We start from the raw sequence: 26502 nt of genomic DNA, 5'->3' as shown, positions 1-26502 counted from the left end.
TACAAAATGACAAAAGTCATTTAATTATTCGGGCCTTTCGATAGTTTATCTACTCTTACAGTTTCTTACTTTATGGCTCTGACTTTAAGATAACACACAGGAACAGGCTTTCTCTATTTGTAGTATTGTTCTTGCTTTACTAATTTTTCCTAGAAATAAGCCACAAACTCACGACTTTTCTAATAATTTTACTGTTATTTGAGACAGGGTTTCTCTGTGTAGCCTTGGTTGTCCTGGAACTTACTTTGTAGACCAGGCTGTCCTCAAACTCACTGAGATTAAAGTATGCCACCATACCTGGTCTTAAACTAATGTTTTACAATCAAAAGTTTAAGAGCAACAACAGAGACAGAAGGGAAAAATAAAGAGATACAAGGTTAAATATTGACAAGAAATATAGTAGGGGAATTTATCAATGGTAGATCAGTAGCTTGGCATGCTTGAAACTCTGGGTTCAATCCCAAACACAACAACTGAAATAAAAATTTAAAAAGTTGGTAAAATATGACTAAATCTACAAGGGCCAAAATCAGCTATCTGTTCTATCCAATTCTTCCAAAGTTCAAATTATGCTACATATCAGTTAAAATAAAGTGGCTGCTAATTTATATTAATATTATTTTGCTAGGCATAGTGGCTCACATCTTTAATCCTAGTACTTGAGAGGCTGGGGTAGGCAGATCTCTTGTGAGTTTGAGGCCACTCTAGTCTACAGAATGAGGTCCAAAACAACTAGAGCTAAAGAGTAAAATTCCATTTCAAAAAGACAAAACAGCTGGGCAGTGGTGGTGCACGCCTTTAATCCCAGCACTTGGGCAGCAGAGGCAGGTGGATTTCTGAGTTTGAGGCCAGCCTGCTCTACAGAGTGAGTTCCAGGGCAGTTAGAGCTACACAGAGAAACCCTGTCTGGAAAAAACAAAACAAACTAAAACAAACCAAAGAACCAACCAAAAAACTGTAATTACAACAGTTTCTCAAACATAAATGAAGCCATAACTATAGGACAGTGTAATCACTCATCTGTATGCCACGGCTCAACTACCTTTGTTTTAAAATTCCATCTCTTTTGAGTGTAACATATATAATTTGGTATGCAAGCAATATCATCCATATTATCAACAGTATACAGCGCACAAGTCACAAAGAGAATAGTCAAAGGAATGAAAGGTGGAGAAATAGTTGGGCCCCATACACAGAACAAAAGCCTGAAGGCTAAGACGCAGTTTATGGTAAAATGTGTGTTTAATGTGCTCTAGCAACACCAGCAGAAAATACAAAATACTGTTTGGAAGCAGGATGGGGGCAAACTTTGATGGAATATAAAGAGGGAAAAGGACCGACATCTCTATAGTTCTATGAAGACACTGATAATCACTGAATTGTTCACTTTAGATGGGTAAGTTGTAAGGTATATGAATTATACCTCAATAAAACTGGTACCAAAGAGGAAGGGAATCAAAGCAAGGAAAGGAAAGAGTGAGGAGCCAAGCAGTGGCATAAAGGGAAGGAAGGCTCTGGCTACACAACCAAGAGTGACGCTCCAAATCTGGAGTCCACAGTTCCTCACAAGTCTCTCACTCTGAAATCTGCAAAACCCTGACGTGTGCTTGCTTAGCATGTATGAAACTCTGGGATTATCTCACCAAATATGATGTAAAAACAAACCCTCTAAACAGCCCAGAATCAAAACTCACAAACCCTTTGTTTTCTTGGCCAGAAAACAACCTATTCACAGAAACTAGAGCATGCAGACTCTTATTTAACATGACTGGTCATAATTTGCAGCAAAAATGTTAAGACGTCTGAAACGACATATTGCCCCCAACTCTGATAGGTAGAAAAACAAGCTAAATACACCGCATCACCATTCTAGAAGAAAAAACAAAAACAAACAAACAAACTGTAATTCCCAAACACTGTGATGCCCAGGCTCTTGGGATAGAATTATGGAAAGGTGGAAAAGTCAGAGCAAGATGAAAACACAAGGTGTAAAGGTGATGGTGGGACCCACAAGGGGACATGATGGTGAAGGGGTTACGGCAAAGGCCTAATGTCACATAATCAGTCATTAAACTTATATAAAAGAATTCAGATTAAGAAAAAGAACCAAGCACATTTAGCAAAAGATAATTGATAAATTTTGATAAGGCAAATTTCTTCAAAAACTTGTTCCTCTTAAAAAATAAATAGTCCCTGGTTCCAACTAACAAAGATGACACGCAAAGCCAGATAGAAACTAACCATGCAAAGATAAATCAAAGAAACAAGATAAGGATTCAATAAAAATGAGGCTCTTACTTTTCTAATTCTTCAGGATCAAACTTCCACCAAGTTTCCGGTTCATGAAACTCTACTCTGTATCCTTTTCCTATGGCCTACACAGGGGAGAAGACAAAACCCAGAGAACAATCTTAAGGAAAGGAAGGTACATAGATACAAGTTTCATCTGACAATAGGAAGGCTGCTCAACCAAGAAAAACGCTTCTTGGTAAATGTGGCTTAGAAAAATGTTAAGGCTCTGTAACTGGACCAGTCAATTCCAATTACTATCTTCAAGTCCAGGAGTAACTAAGGAGATGAGCACATCCAATCATAAACATCATTCTCTATTTTTAAGAGACTAAAAAAAACCCAACAAACCTATTGAGAAAGCAAAGGAAAATAAATGTCTTAATGATAAAGATCAAAGATTAACCCAATTTTTAGAATATGAAATTCTGTTAAGAATAAATAAAAACTTGCATGTCTATTATTTACCATTTCCACATACGGTTTCATTTCCCAGGCTTGTGTATTAGTGTTGTCTATTATAACTGGAGATCTCCCCTGATCGATAGCTTGTTTTGCTGAAATAAAAACGTATCAGTAAAATAGAAATATTTGGTAGAAAGAAACAACACATCTTGCAATTAAAACAAAAACTGTAGCATCTCTTCAATTAGTGCCATGAAATACAAGACATGCTAGGTATATTCTTTGGACTGGATGTTGGTTTTAACAACCCAACAAACTGCAAAAATCATCTTGGATCATTTTGTTCATTGACAGCTAATGAGGCTTTAAGTCTAGACCTAATCTCATTAACAGGAAATATAGAGACACAAAAAACAAAAATTTACTTACATAGAAAAAAATTTCAAATGAAAAGTACAACAAAACACCGAAAAGCAATAATAAGTATGATCTTTTACAGGTCATTTCTGTAAAATAAAAATGTGAGAGAGATGGCTCAGACAGAAAAGAGTCCCAGAACTCTTACAGAAAGATGAAGGCAGAAACAGGAAAACAGACTTAAACCTTACTGTCCAGCTAGCTTGGACTACAGAGCATACCCACAGAAACAAGAGGAACCCTACCTCAAAACAAGATGGAAGGAGAGAGTCACTCCTGAAACAAGTATTCTTTGATGTTCACACAGACTGGGCACATGTGTATCTGCCCTCACACACACATACACACACATAAAAATAAATAAATTGAAAAAAATTTAAATGATGCATTTGAAATGTCAGTGTAAAAGAAAGACATTATCCACAAGTAACATTTCAGCTATCACGTAGCTCAGTACCACAGTTGAACTGATTTCTGTGGATTCCTTAGAATGATTCTCATATGTGTGAGAATGCAACTCTAATTCTAAACCATCACCTGTACCAAGGCCATCTTCTGACAATGAGAGAAGCGCTATCTTAGTGATTTGTTAACAACAGTGTAAGTACACCTCAGGGATAGTAGATTAAAACTTTAGAAAAATTATAAAAGTTGAATGCAAAGTCAGAAATTTTCTTGAAATACAGGAGCCAGACTAATAGTGTAACAAGGCCATGTCCAACCTGCATTTCATGGACATGTGCTCAGAGTCGCCATGATTTGTGGCCCAAAACAAAACTGTAAAATCACCTGAAACATCATAAGGCTTTAGACCACACAGTTGTGCAGCAATGTCAAAGGACTGGATGCACCGTTTATAGTGGAAGGAGGAAATGTCCCTCTGGGGCTCACTAGGTTTGAATAATCAATCCCTTGATGATAGTAATACTGTTTTAAGAGGTGGGGCACTGCTGGAGAAATGGGTCATTAGAGATGAGCTTTTAAGGTTTAATAGTCCAACTCTTATACTCTGTCCTGTACTTTCTGACTGCAGATACAGTGTGATCAGATGCATCATGTTCCTGGTATGCCTTCTCTGCCATGTATCCCCCCCTTTTATTAGATATTTGCTTTATTTACATTTCAAATGGTATCCCCTTTCTGAGTTATCCCTCCGAAACGCCCCCTTCTCTTCCCCCTCCCATGTATCTCTTTTAAAACCGTGGGCCAAAATACACTTAAGTTGCTTCTTGTTGTGTATTGGGTCTTAGCAAAAAGGAAGTATCTAATACAGATGTTTAGGACAGGCATATTCTTTTTCTTTTTCTTTGGTTTTTGGAGACAGGGTTTCTCTGTGCTGCCCTGGCTGTCCTGGAGGACAACTCGCTCTGTAGACCAAGCTGGCCTCGAACTCAGAGAGCCACCTGCCTCTGCCTCCCAAATGCTGGGATTAAAGGTGTGCGTCACCACTGGCTGGCTATGTCAGGCATATTCTAAAGACTACTTTAATGCCTTACTTGCTAAGCCATCTTATCAGCTTAAATGCAGGTTGTTAAGCAGAACTTATAGTACACATGTTTTTTAGATAGTTCTAGATCTAATACACATTATAATCATTTAGAAAATTAAAAACAAACAACTTAGAGCAAGGCAGATGGCTCAGATTAGCACTGGCTGCCCCTCCAGAGGATGCAGGTTCAATTCCTTGCACCCATAACTCTCTATTGCAGCATACCTCTGTTGGCTCAAAAACTGTCTGTAATTCCAGTACCAGGGATCTACATCCAGATAAAATACCTATACACATAAAATTTTTAAAATGAAAACATTTTTAAAGGTCCACAGCTGCTGGGCAGAGGTAATGCACACCTCTGATCCTAGTACTCAGCAGGCAGAGGCATGTGGATCTCTGAGTTCTAGGTCAGCCTGGTCTATAAAGCAAGTTCCAGGACAGCCAGAGCTACAGAAACAAAAACAAAACAAAAAATTTTAATTTAAAAAATTTAAAGATCGCCGGGCGGTGGTGGCGCACGCCGTAATCCCAGCACTCTGGGAGGCAGAGGCAGGCGCATTTCTGAGTTCAAGGCCAGCCTGGTCTACAGAGTGAGTTCCAGGACAGCCAGGGCCATACAGAGAAACCCTGTCTCCGAAAAAAACAAATCCAAAAAACCAATAAATAAATAAATAAACAAACAAACAAACAAATAAATAAATAAAATAAAGATCCACAGCTTTTAGGTCTCAATCTAAATCAAACTAAAGCAGAATCTCTAGGTCTGAGCCCTAAGGAGTCTTGTAATTTTTTTAAAGGGGGGAGAAATCCCTCACCTGATACAAATGGACTGTCAGGATTGAGACCATATTCACATGTAAAGAAACTGACCCATGTCTTCTAAAATGAAGTATTAGATAGGGTTCTTTTAGTATCAACTTGTATAGTAAAACTAAAATAGGTATTTTTTATTAAGATTTAAGACATTAGTATTATTCAGGGTAGAAATAACTTTCATACTACAAAACAAAGGTATCAGAATTCTTTGAATTATTCATAAAGTGTAAAAGAAACCTACTGAAATGTCCCTACCTGTATTTTATCAGTTTATATTGATAAACTATTTATAGCTCATTCTATCTATCTAAATTCACCGATTCTCACCATCTTGACCAGAGAGGGTGAATAATTATTATCTTGTCTTACATAAGAAGAAATTAGGACTCCAATCTATTAACAGTTTGTCAAAGTCATCTGGCTGGTAAAAGTCTAAGTCAAAAATAAAACCTAGGTATAACTTGTAGTTAAATACTCTATCCCAGGATACTTGGCCCAAAACAAACCTCTGTTCTGGTTCCAGTCATGGGCATCACCAAGTTGATTAACATTGTACCTGTACCCATCTTGATGATGAAAATAGTCATCAGTGCTGAACACGATGCCATCACGACTCTGACCAAGCAGAATTCTGTTAACAAAAGAAATCACAAGATCTATAACCAGACAAAAGAACCACAGGACAAACAAGTTAGCAGTGGAATCTTGGCACTGACTCCTTAGGTGCTCTGGCAGAACAACAGAAGCACTGGTCCTTTCAGGCTGTTCAGATTTTAAACATCATGTCATGCTTCACTCTTCCTAACTGCAGATAAGAAAACCGTAAAGCAGCATTTGTATTGAGACTTTAGAACACCATGCATTGCTTTCCAAATAACACCAGTTAACAACTATACCTGCTTTAGCTTTCTGTGAATTGGTATTAGGAACCTAGAAATAGGCCGGAGAGATGGCTCAGTGGTTAAGATGCTCTTCTGAAGGTCCTGAGTTCAAATCCCAGCAACCACATGGTGGCTCACAACCATCTGTAATGAAATCTGATGCTCTCTTCTGGTGCATCTGAAGACACCTAAAGTGTACTTAGATATAACAATAAATACATCTATAAGCCAGAGCGAGCAGAGGTTCTAGGTTCAAATTCCCAGCAACCACATGATGGCTCACAACCATCAGTACAGCTACACTGTACTCTTATACATACATACATACATACATACATACATCTTTAAAAAAAAAAGAACCTAGAAATATCTTGCTCTGGTACAAGTAACCTAAAAAAAAAAAAAAAAAAAAAAAAAAAAAAAAAAATCAAATAAAATTAAGGAAGCCATTCATTTGGGAAAAACGTATTTGACCCAAGACAACTTTCAAACTCATTTCTATTAAGCACAAACGTACAGGACTCACATGTGAGAGTAATAAATAGCCTAAGTCATACGACTGAAAACAACCTATGATCTCTAAAGTATAACAGATGTTTAAACTTTAGAGATTGTTAACATGAAATTAATCACTGAATAGTAAATAAATTTTTCTCAGATTATATCAATAACAAGTAAGCCCAGTTTTGAAAATAAAAACAAGCCGGGCAGTGTTGGCACATGCCTGTAAACCCAGCACTCTGGAGGCAGAGGCAGGCGGATTTCTGAGTTTGAGGCCAGCCTGGTCTACAGATTGAGTTCCAGGACAGCCAGGGCTACACAGAGAAACCCTGTCTCCAAAAAAAAAAAAAAAAAAACCAAATCCAAAAAACCAAAAAAAAAAAAAAAAAAAAAAAAAAAAACAAAAAAAAACACAACAACAAGAACAAAAAAAACAAAAACAAAAAACCCCCCAAAAAATACAAAAAAAATTGATAGCATCTTACAGTAATAAATAGTAAGTAGGGAAATGTGGACAGAAAGACAAAAGAATTTGAAAAGAATCCAGAATCCCAAACCATCAGTTCCAATCTCAAGTTCTTAGTTATTCAATCACAGTATTATTCCACAAACAGCAAAAGAAAGTCAAATCCACTATACTTACCTTGGCCTGTACAAGTAATTTATACTACTCTTGAAATTATAATTGTTCCCTGGTGGCAATAAGCCTTGTACATACAACTGTGTGATATCTGCATACCAGCTATATACATCTTTCATATACTTTAAATAATTTTCGGATTAGAGCATCTAAAACAATGTAAATAGCCATATAAACTTCATTGCTTAAGAAATGATAAGAAAGAAATCTAAAGCAACAAGAACTCTGACTATAACGAGGCTCTCCATGATCAGTGAGATTGGGAGTGTCATGAGAAAGGGAAACCACTGAAAGACAAGGGTTTGGATCAAACAAGAGTAACTCGCAGCTTCACTATCGCCTCTCAACTCTTTTTTGTTGTTGGTGGTGTTGTTTTTTGGTTTTTTGGATTTGGTTTTTTCGAGACAGGGTTTCTCTGTGTAGCCCTGGCTGTCCTGGAACTCACTCTGTAGACCAGGCTGGCCTCAAACTCAGAAATCCGCCTGCCTCTGCCTCCCAGAGGCTGGGATCACAGGCGTGCACCACTGCCTGGCTGCCTCTCAACTCTTTAAGCAAACCACCAGGAAATGTGATAATGTGAAGGGTGGAGGAGGCAGCCTAAGGGTAAACAAGCTGGCCCCGGAAGTGTCAGAGTACTTCCTACCAGAAGGTAGGGGACATCACTATTAACATGACAAATGCCACTGCTCCTCTCCACAGCTTGTAAAATCTTGTAACAAAAATGTCTCAAAATAGGCAAACTTACATTGCTAGTTACAGGACTATAGTGTATCACATTATTTTATATTATAGCAAATTACATTAATCACACTAAATGGAAGTGAAGGTTTGGGTTGTCTGTGTACTTTGGGAGAAATGGAGTTGGATTTTTTTTTTTTTTTTTGAGAAGACTATCTAAGGAAGAAAGGAAACCAGTTGGGGTGTGGACAGGGAGTGAACAATTACATATAAAATGCTACAATGGCATTGGTTAGTTTGTATAATAGCCTAGTTTTAAAAAACTATAAAGATTTTTAAGTATTTTGTGGATGGAAAAGAAAAGTTTGGAGCTAGAGAGAAGGCTCAGTGGTTAAGAGCACCGAGTCAACTTTCAGAAGTTTTCGATTTAATCCCTAGCACTCATATGTCAACTGACAATCATGTATAACTCCAGTTTCAGGGAATACAATGTTTCTTTCTGACCTCTAAGGACACCAAGCATGCACATGTATGCAAAACACTTAACATATAAAAACTTTAAAAATCTAAATTTTTTTTTAAAAATTAAGATGCCATAATACCATTTTAAACCTAAGCTCAATCACTCGAATATGTATTTTGTTATAACTAACCACATAACTAATTATATTCAACAGTACCAAAGTCTAGATTGTCATTCCTAGATTCATGCTTTTATTTGGTTCTATAACCTATTAACAGATGGTTTTTAAGATGCTAATAATTCCATTATGCTTAAAAAATGGTCTAAGTTCTCCAAGTTAAAAGAATAGGAAAATAGTCCATTTTCATCTAACTAGTATAACAGAAAAACACGAACAATCCCCATGAAGACCTTCTTTTTTTTTTTTTTTTTTTCCGGATTTGGTTTTTTTCGAGACAGGGTTTCTCTGTATAACCCTGGCTGTCCTGGAGCTCACTCTGTAGACCAGGCTGGCCTCGAACTCAGAAATCCGCCTGCCTCTGCCTCCCAGAGTGCTTGGATTACAGGCATGCACCACCACCGCACCACCACCGCCCGGCCAATGAAGACCTTCTTAAATACATAAATAATGAGCAAAAGTTGAGCCTTATGAGACATTTTCTTCCCAGACAGCATGAAGTGTGCAGGGATCCTTTTCAAACTTAACAACCATCTTATTTTATGAAGATTCAATTCAGGAAATTCAATTAATCTAGGGAGATGGGATACCATACTAAACATGTAAATTGAAAATAATAACATAGTATTTTTGAAATTCTTATACTCAGAATTATCTCTAGGCAGATATTCTAAATGGATTCTCAGAAGGTTAATATTCTAGACTAATTAAACACTATCAGTGGCCACTTGAGTCAAACTTTGTCAAGAGTTATCTTTATATGTCTCACACATATGTAGTCAGTATCATTAAATTCTCAAAACACTAACCAGTACAGAAAGTAATTATAAAAGTTAAATCATCAGGGCTGGAGAATTGGCTCAGTGGTTAAGAGCACTGACTGCTGTTCCAGAGGTCCTGAGTTCAATTCCCAGCAACCACATGGTAGCTCATAACCATCTGTAATGGGATAAATAAATGCAATAAATAGCCTAAGACATAAGACTGAAAACAACCTATGATTCTCTAAAATATAACAGATGTTTAAACTTTAAAGATTGTTAACATGAAATTAATCACTGAATAGTAAATAAAATTTTCTCAGATTATATCAATAACAAGTAAGCCCAGTTTTGAAAATAAAAACAAGCCAGGCGTGGTGGCGCACTGTAATCCCAGCACTTGGGAGGCAGAAACAGGTGGATTTGAGTTTGAGGCCAGCCTGGTCTACAGAGTGAGTTCCAGGACAGCCAGGACCACACAGAGAAACCCTGTCTCAAAAAATCACAAAACCAAAAATAACCAAACCAAAACCAAAACCAAAAAAACCCAACCACAAAATTATTTTGTTACTACTTAATGACTGTAATAAATCATGATGGAAATATCTGATATGTGACCCTGTGGGAGATGCACCCCACAAGTTGAGAACCATGATACTGAACCTGGCACAGGCCAAGACCCTGGTACAGGAGTACTTTACCCAGGTGCTTAAGGGTAACATTTCTCAGATAAGAATAAAGAACTACTAAGACCAGAGACAAGTATTTCCTATTGAGTTCAACAAAGATCATTCTTTTCCAAAGCAAGGTAGGGGGAAAACAAAACAAACAAACAAACAAAAAGAAAGAAATAATTCACTTTCAAACAACGCTTTTTAAAAGTTCCTCTGTTTACTATTACAAATGATCTGAAAACGACCATTAACTTATCATGTTGCTGTTTCCCTGCTAAGTGGCCAGGCCTGTCTTCTGTCTCCAAGTTTAGGAGAAAGCTGTCTTGCCTGTTCTAGTTTCTACAGGTTAGACACAGTTTGTAGGGCCTTTGGTCGTTAGTACAAAGTGGGCAGAGCGGAGCCTTTGCTCTGACTTCTGCTTCTGTCTGTGGCCATAGTCAAATTAAGAAGCTTTGTGATTGCACTGGGCAGACACAGGATAATCACTTCTTCTCAAATATTTGATCTCAAGTCTCTCTTTACCTCAGAAAGTAGCATGCCCAGCATTTACCACGGTAAATGGTTTAATTTAAAATATCAACATTAAAAGTTGTTTTCTAAAGTTCTTTCATCGTTTTATATCATGGATTGTAAATTATCAGGTATTTTTAGGTATCTTTACACTTTAGCAACATTTATTTTGTGTTGGGGGGGCGACACATAGCATGTGGGCTCCAGGGATCAAATTCTGGTCATCAGGTTGACAGCAGGTACCTTTACCTCACTGAACCATCTTACTAGCCCATATTACTATATTTCTTTGATCCATAATTTTCTTCTTAATTTTTCTATGTTGGTCCTTTATCCATCTATAAGTTATTTTTTGAATGGCGTAAGACAGAAGGTAGAATTTTAAGTATTTTTTAAATAAATCTGTTAAATATATCATACAACCATCACTGAACATTTCCTCAAGTGCTCTTAAAATACCATTAACTAACAGCATTTACATTGTACTGGACATTTTAAGGAACCCACAGATTATTGAAGTATACATGTGGGACTACATAAGGCATATGTAAATGTGATGCCCTTTTATTTAAGGGACTTAAGTAGTAAAAGTGTTTGATACTTGTACAGGAGTCTGCAACCAAATACCAAGGGACACCTGTATAGTCTTTTGCCTCAGAATCCTCAACAAAAGCTAGATATGGCAGTACTAGTAGGAAATTCACAAGTTTTAGTATGCCTTGTATTTCACACTGAGATCTTGAATGAATGAATGAATGAAGTCATCAGCAAAAATGTCTTGTTCACTTACCATGTTGGAGATAGTATGGTTTTAGGCAAGTTTTAGTTACTTCTAGAAGTACAAAGTTCTAGTTCTAGTATTTATAAGGGATATGCTATGAGATAAATGTACTAAAACAATGTATATACTAATTTCTATAATTATTATTTACCTCCTTTGAGGGTCTGAACAACACAGCTGTTGCTGCAGAGCTTGGCTTTCTGCTTACAATACTGGACAGATTTAAAATATAAAATATATTATATTATATTCAACATAATTGTTATAATTTACCTTAAAATACTTTAGTACAGGTGAGACCATTTGGATAATTAGGTTGTATCCTAGGCAGTTGCATAATCAGAGAAATTATATTTCTTGCTAGTTAAGCCTGAACTATTCTCCAAATGTACAAATGTTACAAGTTTTTCAACAACCTGTTATCTTTGATAAACACTATATATTTTGCTTATGAAATTGACAGCTTGTTTCTGAAAATACACTCACAAGCAAAGAAATTAAATTAGATAAAGTATTTTAAACTATCCCTTTTCCCTTGCATGATTTAACAACAACAACAACACCAACAACATCGACAACAAGGCTTGGTCCTTAAATGGTTCTATGTCCAAATACTGGGTCAGAGCACTCTGTTTACCTAAGGACAACTATAATAGTAACAAAATTGTATTCAAATATCCTTGAATCCTACACCTCAAACGAACCTGTCAAAGTGTTGTTAAGTAGCCTGGAAGGGCAACCTCCACTTTATCACATCTACAAATGTTACAAGAAATGTGTTTCTCTCTTGCTTAGTCCTAAGTATTGAAAGTCAGCATCTGTGTTAGAATTCAGTCTAATACTTTCATTAAAAGCTAGTAACAAGCCAAGTAACAAGCTGCCTGTAATCCCAGTCAGTACTAAAGAGGTTCCTAAATTTGAGGCCAGTCTCTACTACACGGCAAATTTCAAGCTAGCCTGAGATTTCTTGGAAGACCCTATCTCAAAAAAACCAAGGGCTAGAGATAAAACTCAGTGGAAGAATGTTTGTGCAGCGAGCACAAGGCTCAGGCTCTATCCCTATATCCCTCTCTCTCAAGATCAAGTAGTAATAGTAGTAGTAATCAATAATAATGATAATAATTTATCCCTAAGCACCCCCCCCCAAATCAAGCAATAATAATTTTAACAAGCAGAGTTCCAGAAACAAGTAACCCTTGCCTTCTCATAACCAAAATGGCTTGGATCAACCATCAATGCATGAAAAGATAATACTATCTTGTGTAACTGATACTGAACATAAAGTAGGAAAGTTTAGTAAAAGCTATATAAACTTAGAAATTACTAAGGACATAAAGATAAATAAAGCCCTCAAAAAGTTACAGTGTTATGTCTGCAATGCCGCAGACATGTCTGGAAGCTAGAGCACCACAGGGCATGAGTTCCAGGACATACTAGACTACATAGTAAGTTCCAGACTACCTCAGGCTACCATACACGGTCTTAAAATGAAGAAACAAACAGGAGGCATTTAAACAATCTTTAAATAAGCCGCTGTGCTGGGCGGTGGTGGTGCACGCTTGTAATCCCAGCACTCTGGGAGGCAGAGGCAGGCGGATTTCTGAGTTCGAGGCCAGCCTGGTCTCCAGAGTGAGTTCCAGGACAGCCAGGGCTACACAGAGAAACCCTGTCTTGAAAAATACCAAAAAACCACACACACACACACACACACACACAAAGCCGCTGTATCACAGGCAGGAGCAAACACTGCTAAATGGTGAAATAAGGACTAAACTAGAAATGGGACTCACTCTCATACTGAAACTTAATTTTTCCAAATCAGCTGTGTTATCTAACAATTCCTTATTCTTTTCTTCAGACTTTGTTTTTAAAGCGAATGCCTCTATGAAAGTATTTCTTACCAGAAGAGGTCCCCCCCCCCCCCCCCCCCCCCCCCCCCCCCCCCCCCCGCACAGGGTTTCTCTGTGTAGCCCTGGCTGTCCTGGAACTCACTCTGTAGACCAGGCTGGCCTCAAACTCAGAAATCCACCTGCCTCTGCCTCCCAAGTGCTGGGATTACAGGCGTGCGCCACCATGCCCGACTCCAGAAGAGGTTTTACATTCAATGCCAAACAATCCAAGGGTTAGTGGTTTAAACATGAAGGGGTCAAGTAAGATGTGGTGGCATACACCTTTAATCTCAGCACTTAGGATGCAGAGACAGGCAGATCTCTGTGACTTTGAACCAGTTTAGTCTACACAGTGAGTGAGTTCGAGGACAGCCAGGGCTAACAGAGAGAGGCCATGTCTCAAAAAGATGAACTGAAACCTAACCAACCAACCCCCTCCCCCCCAATCAACAACAAATATCTTTGTTTTAAGACAGTACCTTAGTTTGGTAGCCTGAGATAGTCTGGAGAGAGGGAGGTGGGGTGGGAGGGGAGGTGTTTTCTTATCTCTTTAACCAAGTTCCTTGAAGTGAGAACCACATATAGAAGTACACATGTAGTAGATACTAGAAATGAAGGCAGGGCAATTGAGATATACACAAACATAGTAGAGAGATGGATAAATAAAAATTTAAAGCCTTTAAAAAATAAAAACCCAGGGGAAACTACATTATCATTTTTATCTCACTGTTTTTTGGGGGTTGGGGAGGGTTGGTTTCTAAATGTAGCTTCTGATAACCTCGACCATCCCTTCTAGACTTTGCTTCTATAAAATGAAAACACAACCCAGCTCACCCAACTGTCCATGTCAAAGTACCCTCTAAACTGAAAATTGTGATAAAAATGCATCCATCTTTTCACTCTTAAATGTTCACCCTTTCTCCAAGCAGATATACACATAATCACCTCTACCTAATCTCTCACTAGATTTAAGTGTTCTTGAAATTCTATTGAGCTTCATCTTAACATTCTCCAAACTGTTGTCCTAACTTTCTTATAATTTTTCTATATTCAATTCTAACTAGTAGATTTACTTCACCCAATTTCCAAACCTCAACTATTTTCTGACAGTTTAAATCTAGAATACTGTCTCTTTGTAAAACTTCATTCTTCTGAGTCTTAATTTCAAAGCTCTCTATAAAATCTTAACATAAATAATATGAATCAAAATACAAAGAAAATTTAAATAGCTTATAATCTAGCTTGAAATTTTGTATTATCAACTGAATGTCTGTTATTTTGTCTAAAGCAGTGGCTCTCAACCTCTGGGTCCCAATCCCTTTAGGGGATGAATGATCCTTTTACAGGGATCACCTAAGACCACTGGAAAATCCAGATATTTACGATTCTAACAGTGGCAAAATAAGTTATGAAGTAGTAATGAAAATAATTTTATGGCTGGCAGTCATAACGTGAGGAACTGTATTAAAGGGTTGCAGATTTAGAAAGGTACAGAACCACTGGCCCAAAGAAATTTTATCTTTTTTAGACCATATTAAAGAAATTTCTTTAGAGCATACAAAGGAATTTTATTTCTTTAGACCATATTACAAGTAAATATAAGTTCTTCGGACTTTTTTTTAATCCAACGATACCATTTTTTAAAACCTTGCACCGGGTGGTGGTGGCACACGCCTTAACGCCTTTACTCCCAGCACTTGGGAGGCAGAGGCAGGCGGACTGCTGAGTTTGAGGCCAGCCTGGTCTACAGAGTGAGTTCCAGGACAGCCAGGGCTACACAGAGAAACCCTGTCTGGGGGTGGGGAGGAAACAACAACAACAACAAAACAAACCTTGCTTAGCATACATCCTATATAATGACAAGAAATTTATAGTTATTTCCCATAGTTACACAAATTGTGCTGTACTATCTTTAAATTGTAAACTAGAAATCTGAAATATTTTGAAACACAATAAAAACACCACAAGTTCTAACTCCACTAATTCAGAGTGCTTAATCCAACAGGTTTAAATTTTTAAAACATACTAATTCAATCTCACAGGGCTAGAGAGATAGCCCAGTGGTTAAGAACACTGGATTCTTTTTCTAAGGACCAGGGTTCAAATCCCAGAACTCACATGTTTGTAACTCTAGTTCCAGGAGATTTAACTTGTTTTGTTTTGTTTTGTTTTGTTTCCAGAACGTGGTGCACAGATGCAATGGAAACAAAACACCCATACACATAGAATGAAAACATGTCTGGTCTGAAGAGATGGCTCAGCAGTTAAGAGCACTGACTGTTCTTCCAGGTCACGAGTTCAATTCTCAGCAACCACATGGTGGCTCACAACCATCTGTAATGGGATCCGATACCCTTTTTTTCCTTAAAAAAAGAAAATGTGTATGTATATATATGTGCATACATATATGTATGTATGTATATATATATATTTACGTATATATATATATATATACACATATACATACACACACATCTACATATATATTTCTCCCAATCAGGAATGAACATGGCATAATGCTTAATACACTCAATATTCCTTTCCTTTGGTTATCTCTTTTTTCAAATTCTAAGAAAATAAATATCCCTCATTCCCCTATTAAAGACAGCAAAACCTGCTCAACAGCATAAAATGAAAAAGTAACAAAATCCAGATTTTCTAATATAGAATCCAGCTTTTTTTGAAGTTAGGAAGGTAAGCTAAGTAGCATTGATTTTGTTGATGTTTTAACTGTAGCTTAGTTTTAAAGCCCTTAAGAGAAACTAAATATACACAAATTCTCCCTTTCCCATTATTGTACATCTCTTAAAGTATTTCTAGTCAGATGTCACTCCCAAATATAAAAGATTTACTAGAAATACTAAGGCATTTATCACTGATAACTCATTTATTTTTAAGCAATAAAATCAATTATTCACTCAGGATCTTTTACTTACCGAGACAATGTTGTTTTTCCAGAGCCTGGGAGGCCTCGTAAAAGAATAAGTAATTTCTGCAATTTATTTAACTTCTCCTCTTGAAACCACTGGTTCACAAACCTGTCTGCTTCATTATGCTTGTCCATGGAAGGATCTTGCCAGCACTCTCTGATTTCACAGAAAACATTATTCACACTTTCATCTTGTACACTGTAGCCATTTCTAAAGGGATGAACATTATTGCTTGCCACATCATAGTTAGCATATTCATCATTCTGATCAAAAGTCAAACAGCTCCAGCCATCCTGATAACTATCTATATAACACCCATTCTGCATCTGAGAGTCATCTTGTCCATGGAAAACATCTGGTGATGGATGTAGTGGGGTACCAAATCTTTGAATATTAAAATAATTAAAACTGGGAAGAGGATCATGGGGCATGACAAAAGGATGTACTGACTGCCATTCAGGCCTGAAGGAAGGAAATGAAGTTTCACAAAATGTAGGTATTAACTGTTCATCGCAGGGATAATCTGGTTCATCCTTTAAGTACTCTTGATAACCACAATGTGACTGAAGACCATTACTAAGGTCTTTATTTTCCTCCTCAGATTTTAAGTTATTACAAGCCTGGTCATAAGGAATAATTTGTTCTTCGGAAGGTTCTGGTTCCTTGCAACTTCCTTGGGAAGCTTCATTTTCATTTTCCAGTTCTTCAATTTCTTTGTAAAACTGGGATAATTCCGTGTCGATCTCCAATTTAGAGTTAGAGTTCTGTTTTTCCTCTTGTCTTCTTTTGCTATCTATACTACTCAAAGTATCTGTCCCACTCTTCCTTTCACGGCATTTCTTTTTCTCGGGGGGTTTGTAAATGGGGCCTATGAATGCTTTACTTGTGCTATAGATTTCATCATCCCTGGCCAGTGGGGAAGGCTTTCCACCCTGCAAAGTTTGTGAACCACTGGATTCAGCACCACCTAGTTTATCACCAGGCATTTCCTCGTGCAGAGGCTTTGACACATCTGGACTTGTTTTGTCTTCCTGAGGACAAACACGTCTTCTGAAGGTAATGGTGGCCACAGGGATCCTAGTATTTCTGTTTTTTTCTTGAATTCTGTGACTATCAGGACCACCTCGATGGGGGGAAACACCATCATCTGCAGCTGACTTCAATTTTTTATAGTATGGTTCCCTTGTTAGTTCTTTCCCAGGTCCCAAAAACTTAGCTTCGATTTCACTGTAAGGCATCTGAGGAGTAAAGCATACAATTATTAGGACACGTTTAAAAAAAATATATAAACAAACATGTTTTCACAAGAATAACTTTAGAAAAGAATCTTTGATACAATCATTTAATGGTAAGACCTTCCCAACTACAGTCAAACTATATAATCACATATTCTAAGTACTCTCATAATAATTTATGGGAGGAAGCTGAGGTTAGTATCATCTAAAAATATATGTGCACCTCATTGTTTTTGGAGGTACAAAAGATAAACTTATGATCTCATGCAAGCTAAACAAGCACTCCACTACAGAGTTATATCCTATGTCTTTTTTTTCATATGGTAAGAATGTCTCACTAAGTTGACAAGGGTGGCCTTGAATTCACTCTGTAGAATACAGTGACCCCATCCTTCTGAGTTGCTGAGATTACAAGTCTGTGCTACCAGTCCTCTTTAAACAATCCAGTTTAAGAACCTACATTTGGAAACTTGAATCATATTGTATGCATTTATATGTGTATGTATAGATAGAGAATTGACATTTGTTTCTAAAATGGCTTTGGTGCAATGTACCATGAATACCTTCCTGTTTAAAATCATGCCTTTTGGAGTATATGCTTCAATGTCTAAACTTCAGTCATCTCTCCTTAGCATCCAAATACCAGATTAACTAAAATGCAGTTTTTGTGGGCCTTTTCCTTCCAAGTTGTGTAAAAGCAGTTCCCAATTGAATGTAATAATTGAAAAAAAAAGTTTTGAATTTCAGTGATACAAATTATGCTTAGGAAAAATAATCAGGAAACTTCAAAAATCATATCATTCATCTTTTCTAGTAGTTTCTCTAATACACTTTTCAGGCAGGGTGGTTTATGACGGTAACAGTAGCAGTTGGCAGACAGAGAAAGGAAGATCCAGAGTTCAAGACCAGTTTAGACTACATAGTAAGTTCAAGGTCAGTCTGCATTACCCAAGACCCTGTCAGTAAATTAATTTAATTAAAATTACACTTCTCTTGACAGGCAGTGATAGCTCAAACCCGTAATCCTATCAATAGGGGTTTCCAGTCCAGTACGGGTGGGCTACACAAATGGGCTCCAGAGCAGCCTGGTTTAGAGAGACCGTCTTTAAAAAACAAAAACAAAACTTCGCTTCTCTTGTCACTTTTTTTTTTTTGGACCGTTAAGAAATCAAAAGCTCTCCTTTGGTCACATTCGGCCTGCTCTTGGAATCAAAACTAAAACCCTACAAACTAGAGAAGAAAGGCCATTAGCAGAAACGAAGGAAGCTCTAAGAGCGGAGAAAGCCATTTTCCCGGAAACAGCCCCCACCTCAGCCACACCCTCCCACTTCCTCATTCTAACGTCATAGCTACTTGAGGAAGTGCAGAAGGGTGCACGGACATCGCCAGTACCCTACCTGGGCCCCAAGGTCTCCTGACCCCTAAGCTGCCAGGTCAGAGGCGCCCCAGCTTCTCCGTCCCTAAGGAAAACGTCAGGATCCCTTCTAAGAATCTGGGGAGGCCTCGAAGGCTGAAAGGCTTCTCTCGCGGCTTCCACCCTCACAATTAGGCGAAAGAGTTGTGTCAAGCCACCAGTGAAGACCGGAAATGCCTCCCTTACACACACTGGCACACTTCCTCACCCCAAGCCATTGCTCTGTATGTACTTCCACCACCTTCCTCCCCAAGTCCTCCCACAACGCCCCCGAAAAAAGAACTTCCGCGAAGACACGAACCTCCGGGAAGGCGAAAGGCCGTCCAAAACGTAGCTACTGAACAGAGCTGGAAAGAGACGCGAGGCTGGAGCAGTTCCATACGCAAGATGGCCGCTGCCTCTCGGATTACCCATGTAGCACTGCGGGTTCGCGCCGGGCATTATGGGGATTGAAGTCCGGCGTTCCCTGCAATCTTAGTTTACCTCATGGCACCGAGACTCAGTCTTCCAGAGTCCATTGCATGACGTATGCGCTATTTTGGCCACAAGTGTAGACTCAGTCTTGATACCCGCCCTAGAGTGGGGGAAGTTACTTAAAGAAACATCAACTTTATAAAGGCGATGTTCTCTGGAGTTCACAGCTAAGAAAGAACAAGAGTGCTTGGCGCCCCCAGGTGGATGCGCAAGCCTCTGTGGTGAGTGAACAGTTTTCAGGCTTTTTAGGAGTCAAAAGAATCAGCAGAGGCTTCAAAGAAGAAAACATTTTGTGTAACAGAATTTGGTTGCTATGGTTTCTCAGAAACACTATTAAGTATAATTTTAAGCTTCTGAACTTGTCTGGGAGAGTAGAGGGCTTGCACCTCGGCACCTCATAACAGATAGATGACTCTTAGGGGAAAGGAAATTATATTATAAAGTATCTTACTTCCTGATAGGAAAACTGCTATATAAATATGTGTATTGAATTAAAAATAAATACCAATCAAATAATAACTAGCTTCAGTTAAGGGTCCTTTTTGTCTTTTCCATTGTTATTAGCTTGATATCCTCTTTGCCCCTTGTTTCATTTGGGCCCCCACAAGAAAATCGGCCATCTCATCATATTTGAATAAGTCTTGGCTCCAACACAAGAATGTTTTAATTTTTAAGTATAATAGATAAAAGCCACAGTAAAGCCGGCCAGTGTTGGCACACGACTTTAATCCCAGCACTTGCGAGGCAGAGGCAGACGGATTTCTGAGTTCGAGTTCTGGTCTGGTACACAGACCAGAGTGAGTTCCAGGACAGCCAAGGCTACACAGAGAAACCCTGTCTAGAAAAACCAACCAATCAACAAAAACAGTGTAGGATATTTATATTAGAACACTTAGCACCATTATTATGACCCAGAGGGCTCACAACCTATCTCTGGATAGGATCTTCTTGAAATACAATTTTCATTGCGACTTTTGTTTCCTTATGTTTAGTTTCAAGTTATGCATCATTTTTAATAAAAATAAATACATAAAAATCAGTATTTTATGTGAGTGTTTTACCTGTGTGAGAATATATCTATCTATATCTATATCTATATATCTATTCTCTCTTAAGAGCCTTGTGTAAAAGAGAGAAAACCCATTTACTTTATGAAGCAAAGGAAAGCAGTGTCCTTGCCCTGGTCCTTTCCAATCCCTATTTCTGCCCTTCTATTGTGAAGAATCTGTTGGAGTGTTCTAGAATGTAACCCCAAATCTATTGTCTATTCTGCACATTACCCCAGCATCTCCTACATCCCATAATCCCGCAGCAGCTGGAAATATGCTCCTTAAACTTTCCCTGGCTTTCCCCTTCAGTCCTAAGAATTGAACCTAGGACCTCAGTTATGGCAGATAAGCCCTCTACCACTGAGCCACGTCTTCAAGCCCCCCACTGACTTCTTGAAACATATTTGATTTTCATATAAAAGTGTATGTGCTGCCTCCTTCAGTTTATGTTTGCTATGAGCACCAGAACCTGAGAGCATCCTCTGAATATAAACACCTTCTTAATAAGGCTCTGGTCTAACTGTCGGAGGTCACATACGGGATGGCCACTCTTGGCCGTCAGCTTGACTGTTTGGAATGAGCTATGACCCAGAAATGGAGAGCACACCTGCGAAAGATTTCCTGCTTGGTTTGAAGTGAAAGAATCCACTTCTAGTGCTTACCTTTGAGATAAGAAGACACAAATCTGGGCTGGAGAGATGGCTCAACGGCTCTCCCTAAGGTCCTGAGTTCAAATCCCAGCAACCACATGGTGGCTCACAACCATCCATAACGAGATCTGACTCCCTCTTCTGGAGTGTCTGAAGACAGCTACAGTACATGCAATAAATAAAGGAATCTTAAAAAAACAAAAAACAAAAAACACGTGGTTGTGCACGCCTGTAATCCCAGAACTTGGGAGGCAGAGACAGGTAGATTTCTGAGTTCGAAGCCAGCCTGGTCGGACAGCCAGGGCTACACAGAGAAACCCTGTCTCAAAAAACCAAAACCAAAACCAAAACCAAAAAAAATCCCCAAAATTGTCTTTCTAAAACAGAAGGCTCCTTCCTGAAGCCCCCAGCCTTCAACATTGACCTGTGTAAGGTAATGTTCCTTAAGTCTAACCAGAGCTCCTCCTGCTGCAGATTCTATGCATATTAAAGGGTCTACAGTCCTAGGGCTTCACTCACTGCTTCTGATACACAATAGACTTTGTTTAAAAAAAAAAAAAAAAGAAGGATCTGGAGAGATGGCTCTGTGGTTAAGAGCATTGACTGCTCTTCCAAAGGTCCTGAGTTCAAATCCCAGCCACCAACCACATGGTGCCTCACAACCATCTGTAACAAGATCTGACTCCCTCTTCTGGAGTGTCTGAAGACAGCTACAGTGTACTTACATATAATAAATAAAATAAATCTAAAAAAAAATCTTTAAAAAAAAGACGAAGACACAAGCCTGTGATCTAGATCTTGAGATGGGAAGACGTGCCTTTAATATGGGCCATGCTTTCTGCTGGAAGTCTATATAAGAACACGAAAGCAGAGAGCTTTTGCTCCTTTCCTGCTTGTCCTTGCCTTACTAGCACATCCACCTTCACTGGCACTGGAGCCTTCTTTGGGATCCCAGTATATACAGAAGACCATCTGAGACACTGGGCCTTGTGGGGCTGAGCAACTACTGGGTTCTTGGACTTTCTATTCACAGCTCACCATTGTAGGATTAGCTGGACTGCTGCCTGTAATTCATTCTAAATTCTGTATATGTGTATAGATATATGCATATTATACATGTATACATATATACATATGTGTACATATGTATGTATACATACATACATATAGAGAGATATTAATTCTCTAAGTTCTGTGACTCTAGGGAATCCTGACTAATACAACATATTACTTACCATTAACAATATATAGCAGTTTGATGTGTCATTTTGTACAATCTATTATTGAGGTTTTCGGAGCTACTGCAACGTATTTCACAAGCCTCAGTTGCTGTAATCTATGCTTGTAAATGATGGGTTTTCAATCCGGAGTTGCTTATATATAGTGTGTCTGAAGCTATTCTAAATGTATATGAAATTAGCATTATAGTATCAAACCAGTAAAGGAAAATGTAGAAGTAAGAAAATTATTTCAGACATTCCAAACATTGAAGAAAATCAGTAAGAGTATAAATGGCTGTAGAGACAGGAGAACCTCCTAGTTGATGAAAGCATCTAACTAGCATCCCCTCCTCCACAACCCTCCAGAGAGGACCACAGCCTTGCTGACACGGGAGCAGTAGCTCAGTCTCTGTCTCTGTCAGTCTCTGAGCTGCAGCTGAATAAGATAATTGGTGTCGTTGTATATGCAAAGCCTAATTTACTATGGTAGCAAATGAAGGACAGATGGGGACTGGATGCACGCTTTTCCTGACCAAAAAAGCTGTAACCATATCTATATAAGACCAACATCTTTTTTTTTTTTTTTTAAATACCACTCCTTCTTCCAGGATTAGAAAATACAACTGAGTTTTGGAATGGTTCCAATGACCAATTATCTGAGATTATATCCTGTCCAATTATTTTATCCTGAGGAATTTCACACTGGCAATTTTGAAACCCTGAAATATAAAGAATACTTTTGCTGGGCTGGAGAGGTAGCTTAGAGGTTCAGAGCACTTGTTGCTCTTGTAGAGGACCCGGGCATGGTTCCTGGCTCACGGCTGCCTGTAACTCCAGTTCCAGGACATCTGACATTGTCCTTCTGACCTCCAGCACAGACTCATAAAATGGCCTCATTGGGACCTGGTGGAGACTAGGCGGAGAACTGTCATAGGAGAAAATAGGCCACAGGGGCCAGGCCATGGAAGTGTACACCTGTTGACAGGAGGTGATGAATATTATTTACCATGATGGTCTGCCTTACCCAGGCTTGGAAAGAATACAGTCAGCTAACCATAGATGGAAACCTCCAAACCCATGAACCAAAATAACCCGCTTTTTTGTTTTGGTTTTGAGACAGAGTCTCACTGTAGCCTTGGCTGTCCTGGACTCACTTTGTAGACAAGGCTGACCTCAATCCTAACAGAGATCTGCCAGTCTCTGCCTCCCAAGTGCTGAGATTAAAGGTGTGCAGTACCACACCTGCCTAAGAAGCCAGAGCCAGAGCTTTTATTTTTAAAGACCTATGTAGATCTCCTATTCTGTCCTTGCTGGGAACATTGAAGTTGTATAGGAAAGTTCCCATGGCTTAGTGGATGCATAAAATGGGTAGAAGCCTGTATGTAGCGATGGCTGTCAAAATAGTGCATGGTGAAGACAGAGTTGTCCCAGGAACCCTGCCGAGAGAGGAAATGAATAGGTGTGAGTGTTTGAAGGTGTTTGGTCTGCGAGGATTTACAACTCTTCTTCCCCAGCACAAAGACTGTGGCTTATAAACCTGCATTGCCTAATTTTTTTGTTTCAAACATCGTATCATAAGCTCCTGATTCACCTCATTTGTTCATTGTTGAAACAAACACTCTGAAACAGTCCTACTGCCGAAGACATCATATCAGGGAGAACCTGCTCACTGCAGGGATGGACAGCATCAAAGAGCAAAAGGCAACCAAGACTCGTCAGCTCTGGCAGGGACCTGGGGGGTGAAGAGAAACCTTCATCCTAGCCCACCCAGGCCGCAGCTGCAGCACTGAGGGCAGAAGTGGCAAGGGAGGACAAACCTCATTTTCTGGATGGCATCCTTGTGGCCTTCCAATCACTTCTTGTCCTATTAAGGGGGGGTTCTTGAGCAGTGGGAGGAAACTGGATCCCTAAGTCTACCAACTAGTAAGTGAGAAGTCATTAGTACTTTCAATTACACAGCACATAATCTATGCTGCACCAAAGGTTTAAAAACATCACACAAGTGGTGGAATAACTTTTAATTCCAGCACTTGGGAGGCAGAGGCAGACCAGGTGGACCTCTGAGAGTTCCTGACCCAGCCAGAGCTACATAGTGAGACCCTGTCTAACAGAACAAGACAACAAAAAGCCAGGAGTGGTGGCACATACCTTTAATCCTAGCACTGGGAAGGCAGTGGCTAGAGGATTGAGCCCAGCCTGGGTTATATAGTGATTTCCAGGCCAGTCAGGGCTGCATAGTGAGACCCTATTTGCAAATAAAATAATGCACTTTTTTTCAGAAAAAAAAAAAGTCGGACGTAGGGCACATGACCATACTAAGGAGGCAGAGGCAGAGGCAGAGGCAGGCAGATCTCTGAACTGGAGGGTAGCCTGGTCTACTTAGTAAGATCAAGGCTAGCCTGGTGTACACATTGAGGTCCAGGCCAGCTAGGGCGACAAAGTGAGACCTTATTCAAAAGAGGGAAAAAAAAAAAAAAAAAGCTCAAACAAGGGGGTTTTCCGCAATCTCCAGATTTCCCGCCAAAGCCTGGGAGGCTGAGTCAAGGCTGACAGCACTGACAGCTGCCCATCACTTTGCTGCCAAGGAGACGGAGGCGGCCGCGCGAGCAAGGCGGAGCCTGCGCGTGCGCGCCGCCGGGTAGGGGGCGGGGCCCGGAGCGCGGGCTAAGGAGCGCGTGCGCGCGCGCGCCTGAGCAAGAAGCCGTCTGGCCGGCAGGGGGCGCTGAGAACCCACGCGGCACTCTGCCTGCCCCCCGGGCGCCGTCCGCCGCGGTTCGATTGGAGCAGCCGCGGAGCTGCTCTTGGCGCCATTTTGAAGCGGAGAGGAGGAGGAACGGCCTGGACTGGCTGCGGAAGGGGAGGGGGGGGAGGAGGCGATTGGATGCGGCGGCGGCGGCGGCGGTGGTGGTGGCGGCGGCGGCGAGGGCGGCGGATCCCCGAGATCGGCGGAGCGCGAGGAGTGTAGGAGCCGGGCGGCAGGAGGTAGGAGCGACTTGGGTAACGGAAAGGGAGCGCCTCTTCCTCGCCTCAGCGCCCCACGCTCCATTTTCCAGCGGGGCGTGCGCGCGTGGAGCCGTCGCCCGCCCGCCGAGCCTCGCGTGTCCCGGTGTCCTCGCGGGGCTGCGGTGGGGTCGGGGGCGGGGAGGCCGCGGGGCCGCCGCTCGCGCCGGCCGGGAGTGACCTTTGCGGGGGCCGCGGCCGCGCCCCTCCCCCTCCCCCGCCTCCCGAAGAGAAGCCCCCCGCGCGCCTTCCCCCTTCCGGCTACCCGAGGGCCCGGCGCGAGGGGAGGCGCGCTCGCCGCTCTGCTCCGGAGTCGGGGAAGAGCCGGGAGCGGGCCGAGAGAGTCCTCGGGCGACGGCGGGTGCAGCCCCACGGCGGCGCGGACGGCGTGCCACGGTGCGGGCTCGCCCGCCTCTGCACCGTTATTCCACTGACACTCCAAAAGTTTGCGGTCCGGGAGAAGCCCTGGCGGCGGCTGTGGGTCTGCTTTCTTTTCTTTCTTTCTTTTTTTTTTTTTTTGTTTCGGTTTTTGCTCTGTACGTTAAAGATCGATGCTTGCACGTAGGAGCGGGCATGTAGCATGCAGCCGACAGGTGTTTGCAGGGTTGACCGAACCCCGAAATTCAGCACCTGCTCTTCAGAGCTGCATGCTATTCCAGTACGAGCTCCGGAGGGGTTTGAAAGAAGAGTGATTCACTCGCTCCATCCTTAGGAGCCCTCAAGAATTAAAAGTCTCCCACCCCCCCTCTTTGATTTCAAAGAACGCTGCTCTGATACTTGTGTTAGGAACTGATGGTGGCGGTAATCGCTCCAAGGAGTGGTCTCTCTGTTGAATACTTGTTGAAGCTTTGGTTGTATTGTTTCATTTTGAAGGTTGGTCTGAGGTCCTGAGGGGTTGGGGAGGCCTGTGTACTTCACGAATAACCTTTAAAGAGCCAGGTGTATGTAGTGTAGGAGGAGGGCTGTAGCTAAGTTATAATGACTGAAATGGTGAATGGCAATTTAAGCGTTGTTCTCAGCACATGTAGCTAAGAGTTCCACGAGTGGGTATTTTCTGTGTTAACTTTTGTAAAAGTCAACTGAATTGGCACAAGCGTGCGTTTGAGAGGCCATCTCTTGGCTGTGCACTAGGCATGTCAGATGCTAGTGTTTGGG

The 26502-nt window shown here is 40.4% G+C and overlaps 2 protein-coding genes across 11 annotated transcripts in view; one reads left to right on the top strand and one right to left on the bottom strand.

The window, feature by feature from the left end:
- Nucleotides 1-19379, bottom strand: part of N4bp2l2 (NEDD4 binding protein 2 like 2) — a 69925-nt gene extending 50546 nt beyond the window's left edge. For 2 of the 6 annotated variants that reach the window (XM_052168925.1, XM_052168926.1), the window contains exons 1-5: nucleotides 19256-19379; nucleotides 16312-17543; nucleotides 5926-6050; nucleotides 2758-2846; nucleotides 2299-2375 (exon numbers count right to left, since the gene is read on the bottom strand). In XM_052168925.1, coding sequence (XP_052024885.1) covers nucleotides 2299-2375; nucleotides 2758-2846; nucleotides 5926-6050; nucleotides 16312-17543 — 1523 coding nt within the window. In that variant the 5' untranslated portion in view covers nucleotides 19256-19379. Of the gene's footprint in view, nucleotides 1-2298; nucleotides 2376-2757; nucleotides 2847-5925; nucleotides 6051-16311; nucleotides 17544-19255 lie in introns of those variants that run through there. The other 4 variants (XM_052168929.1, XM_052168928.1, XM_052168927.1 and 1 more) reach the window with 3 other exon arrangements.
- A 5860-nt stretch (nucleotides 19380-25239) lies between these two features.
- Nucleotides 25240-26502, top strand: part of Pds5b (PDS5 cohesin associated factor B) — a 142233-nt gene continuing 140970 nt past the window's right edge. For all 5 annotated transcript variants that reach the window (XM_052167463.1, XM_052167462.1, XM_052167464.1 and 2 more), the window contains exon 1: nucleotides 25240-25329. The gene's annotated coding sequence lies outside the window, so the exon portion shown is untranslated. The remainder of the gene's footprint in view (nucleotides 25330-26502) is intronic.

Source organism: Apodemus sylvaticus, chromosome 22, assembly GCF_947179515.1.
Source record: "Apodemus sylvaticus chromosome 22, mApoSyl1.1, whole genome shotgun sequence".
NCBI lineage: Eukaryota > Metazoa > Chordata > Mammalia > Rodentia > Muridae > Apodemus > Apodemus sylvaticus.
Note: the sequence above shows the minus strand (reverse complement) of the source record. Positions and strands in the feature narration are given on the sequence as shown.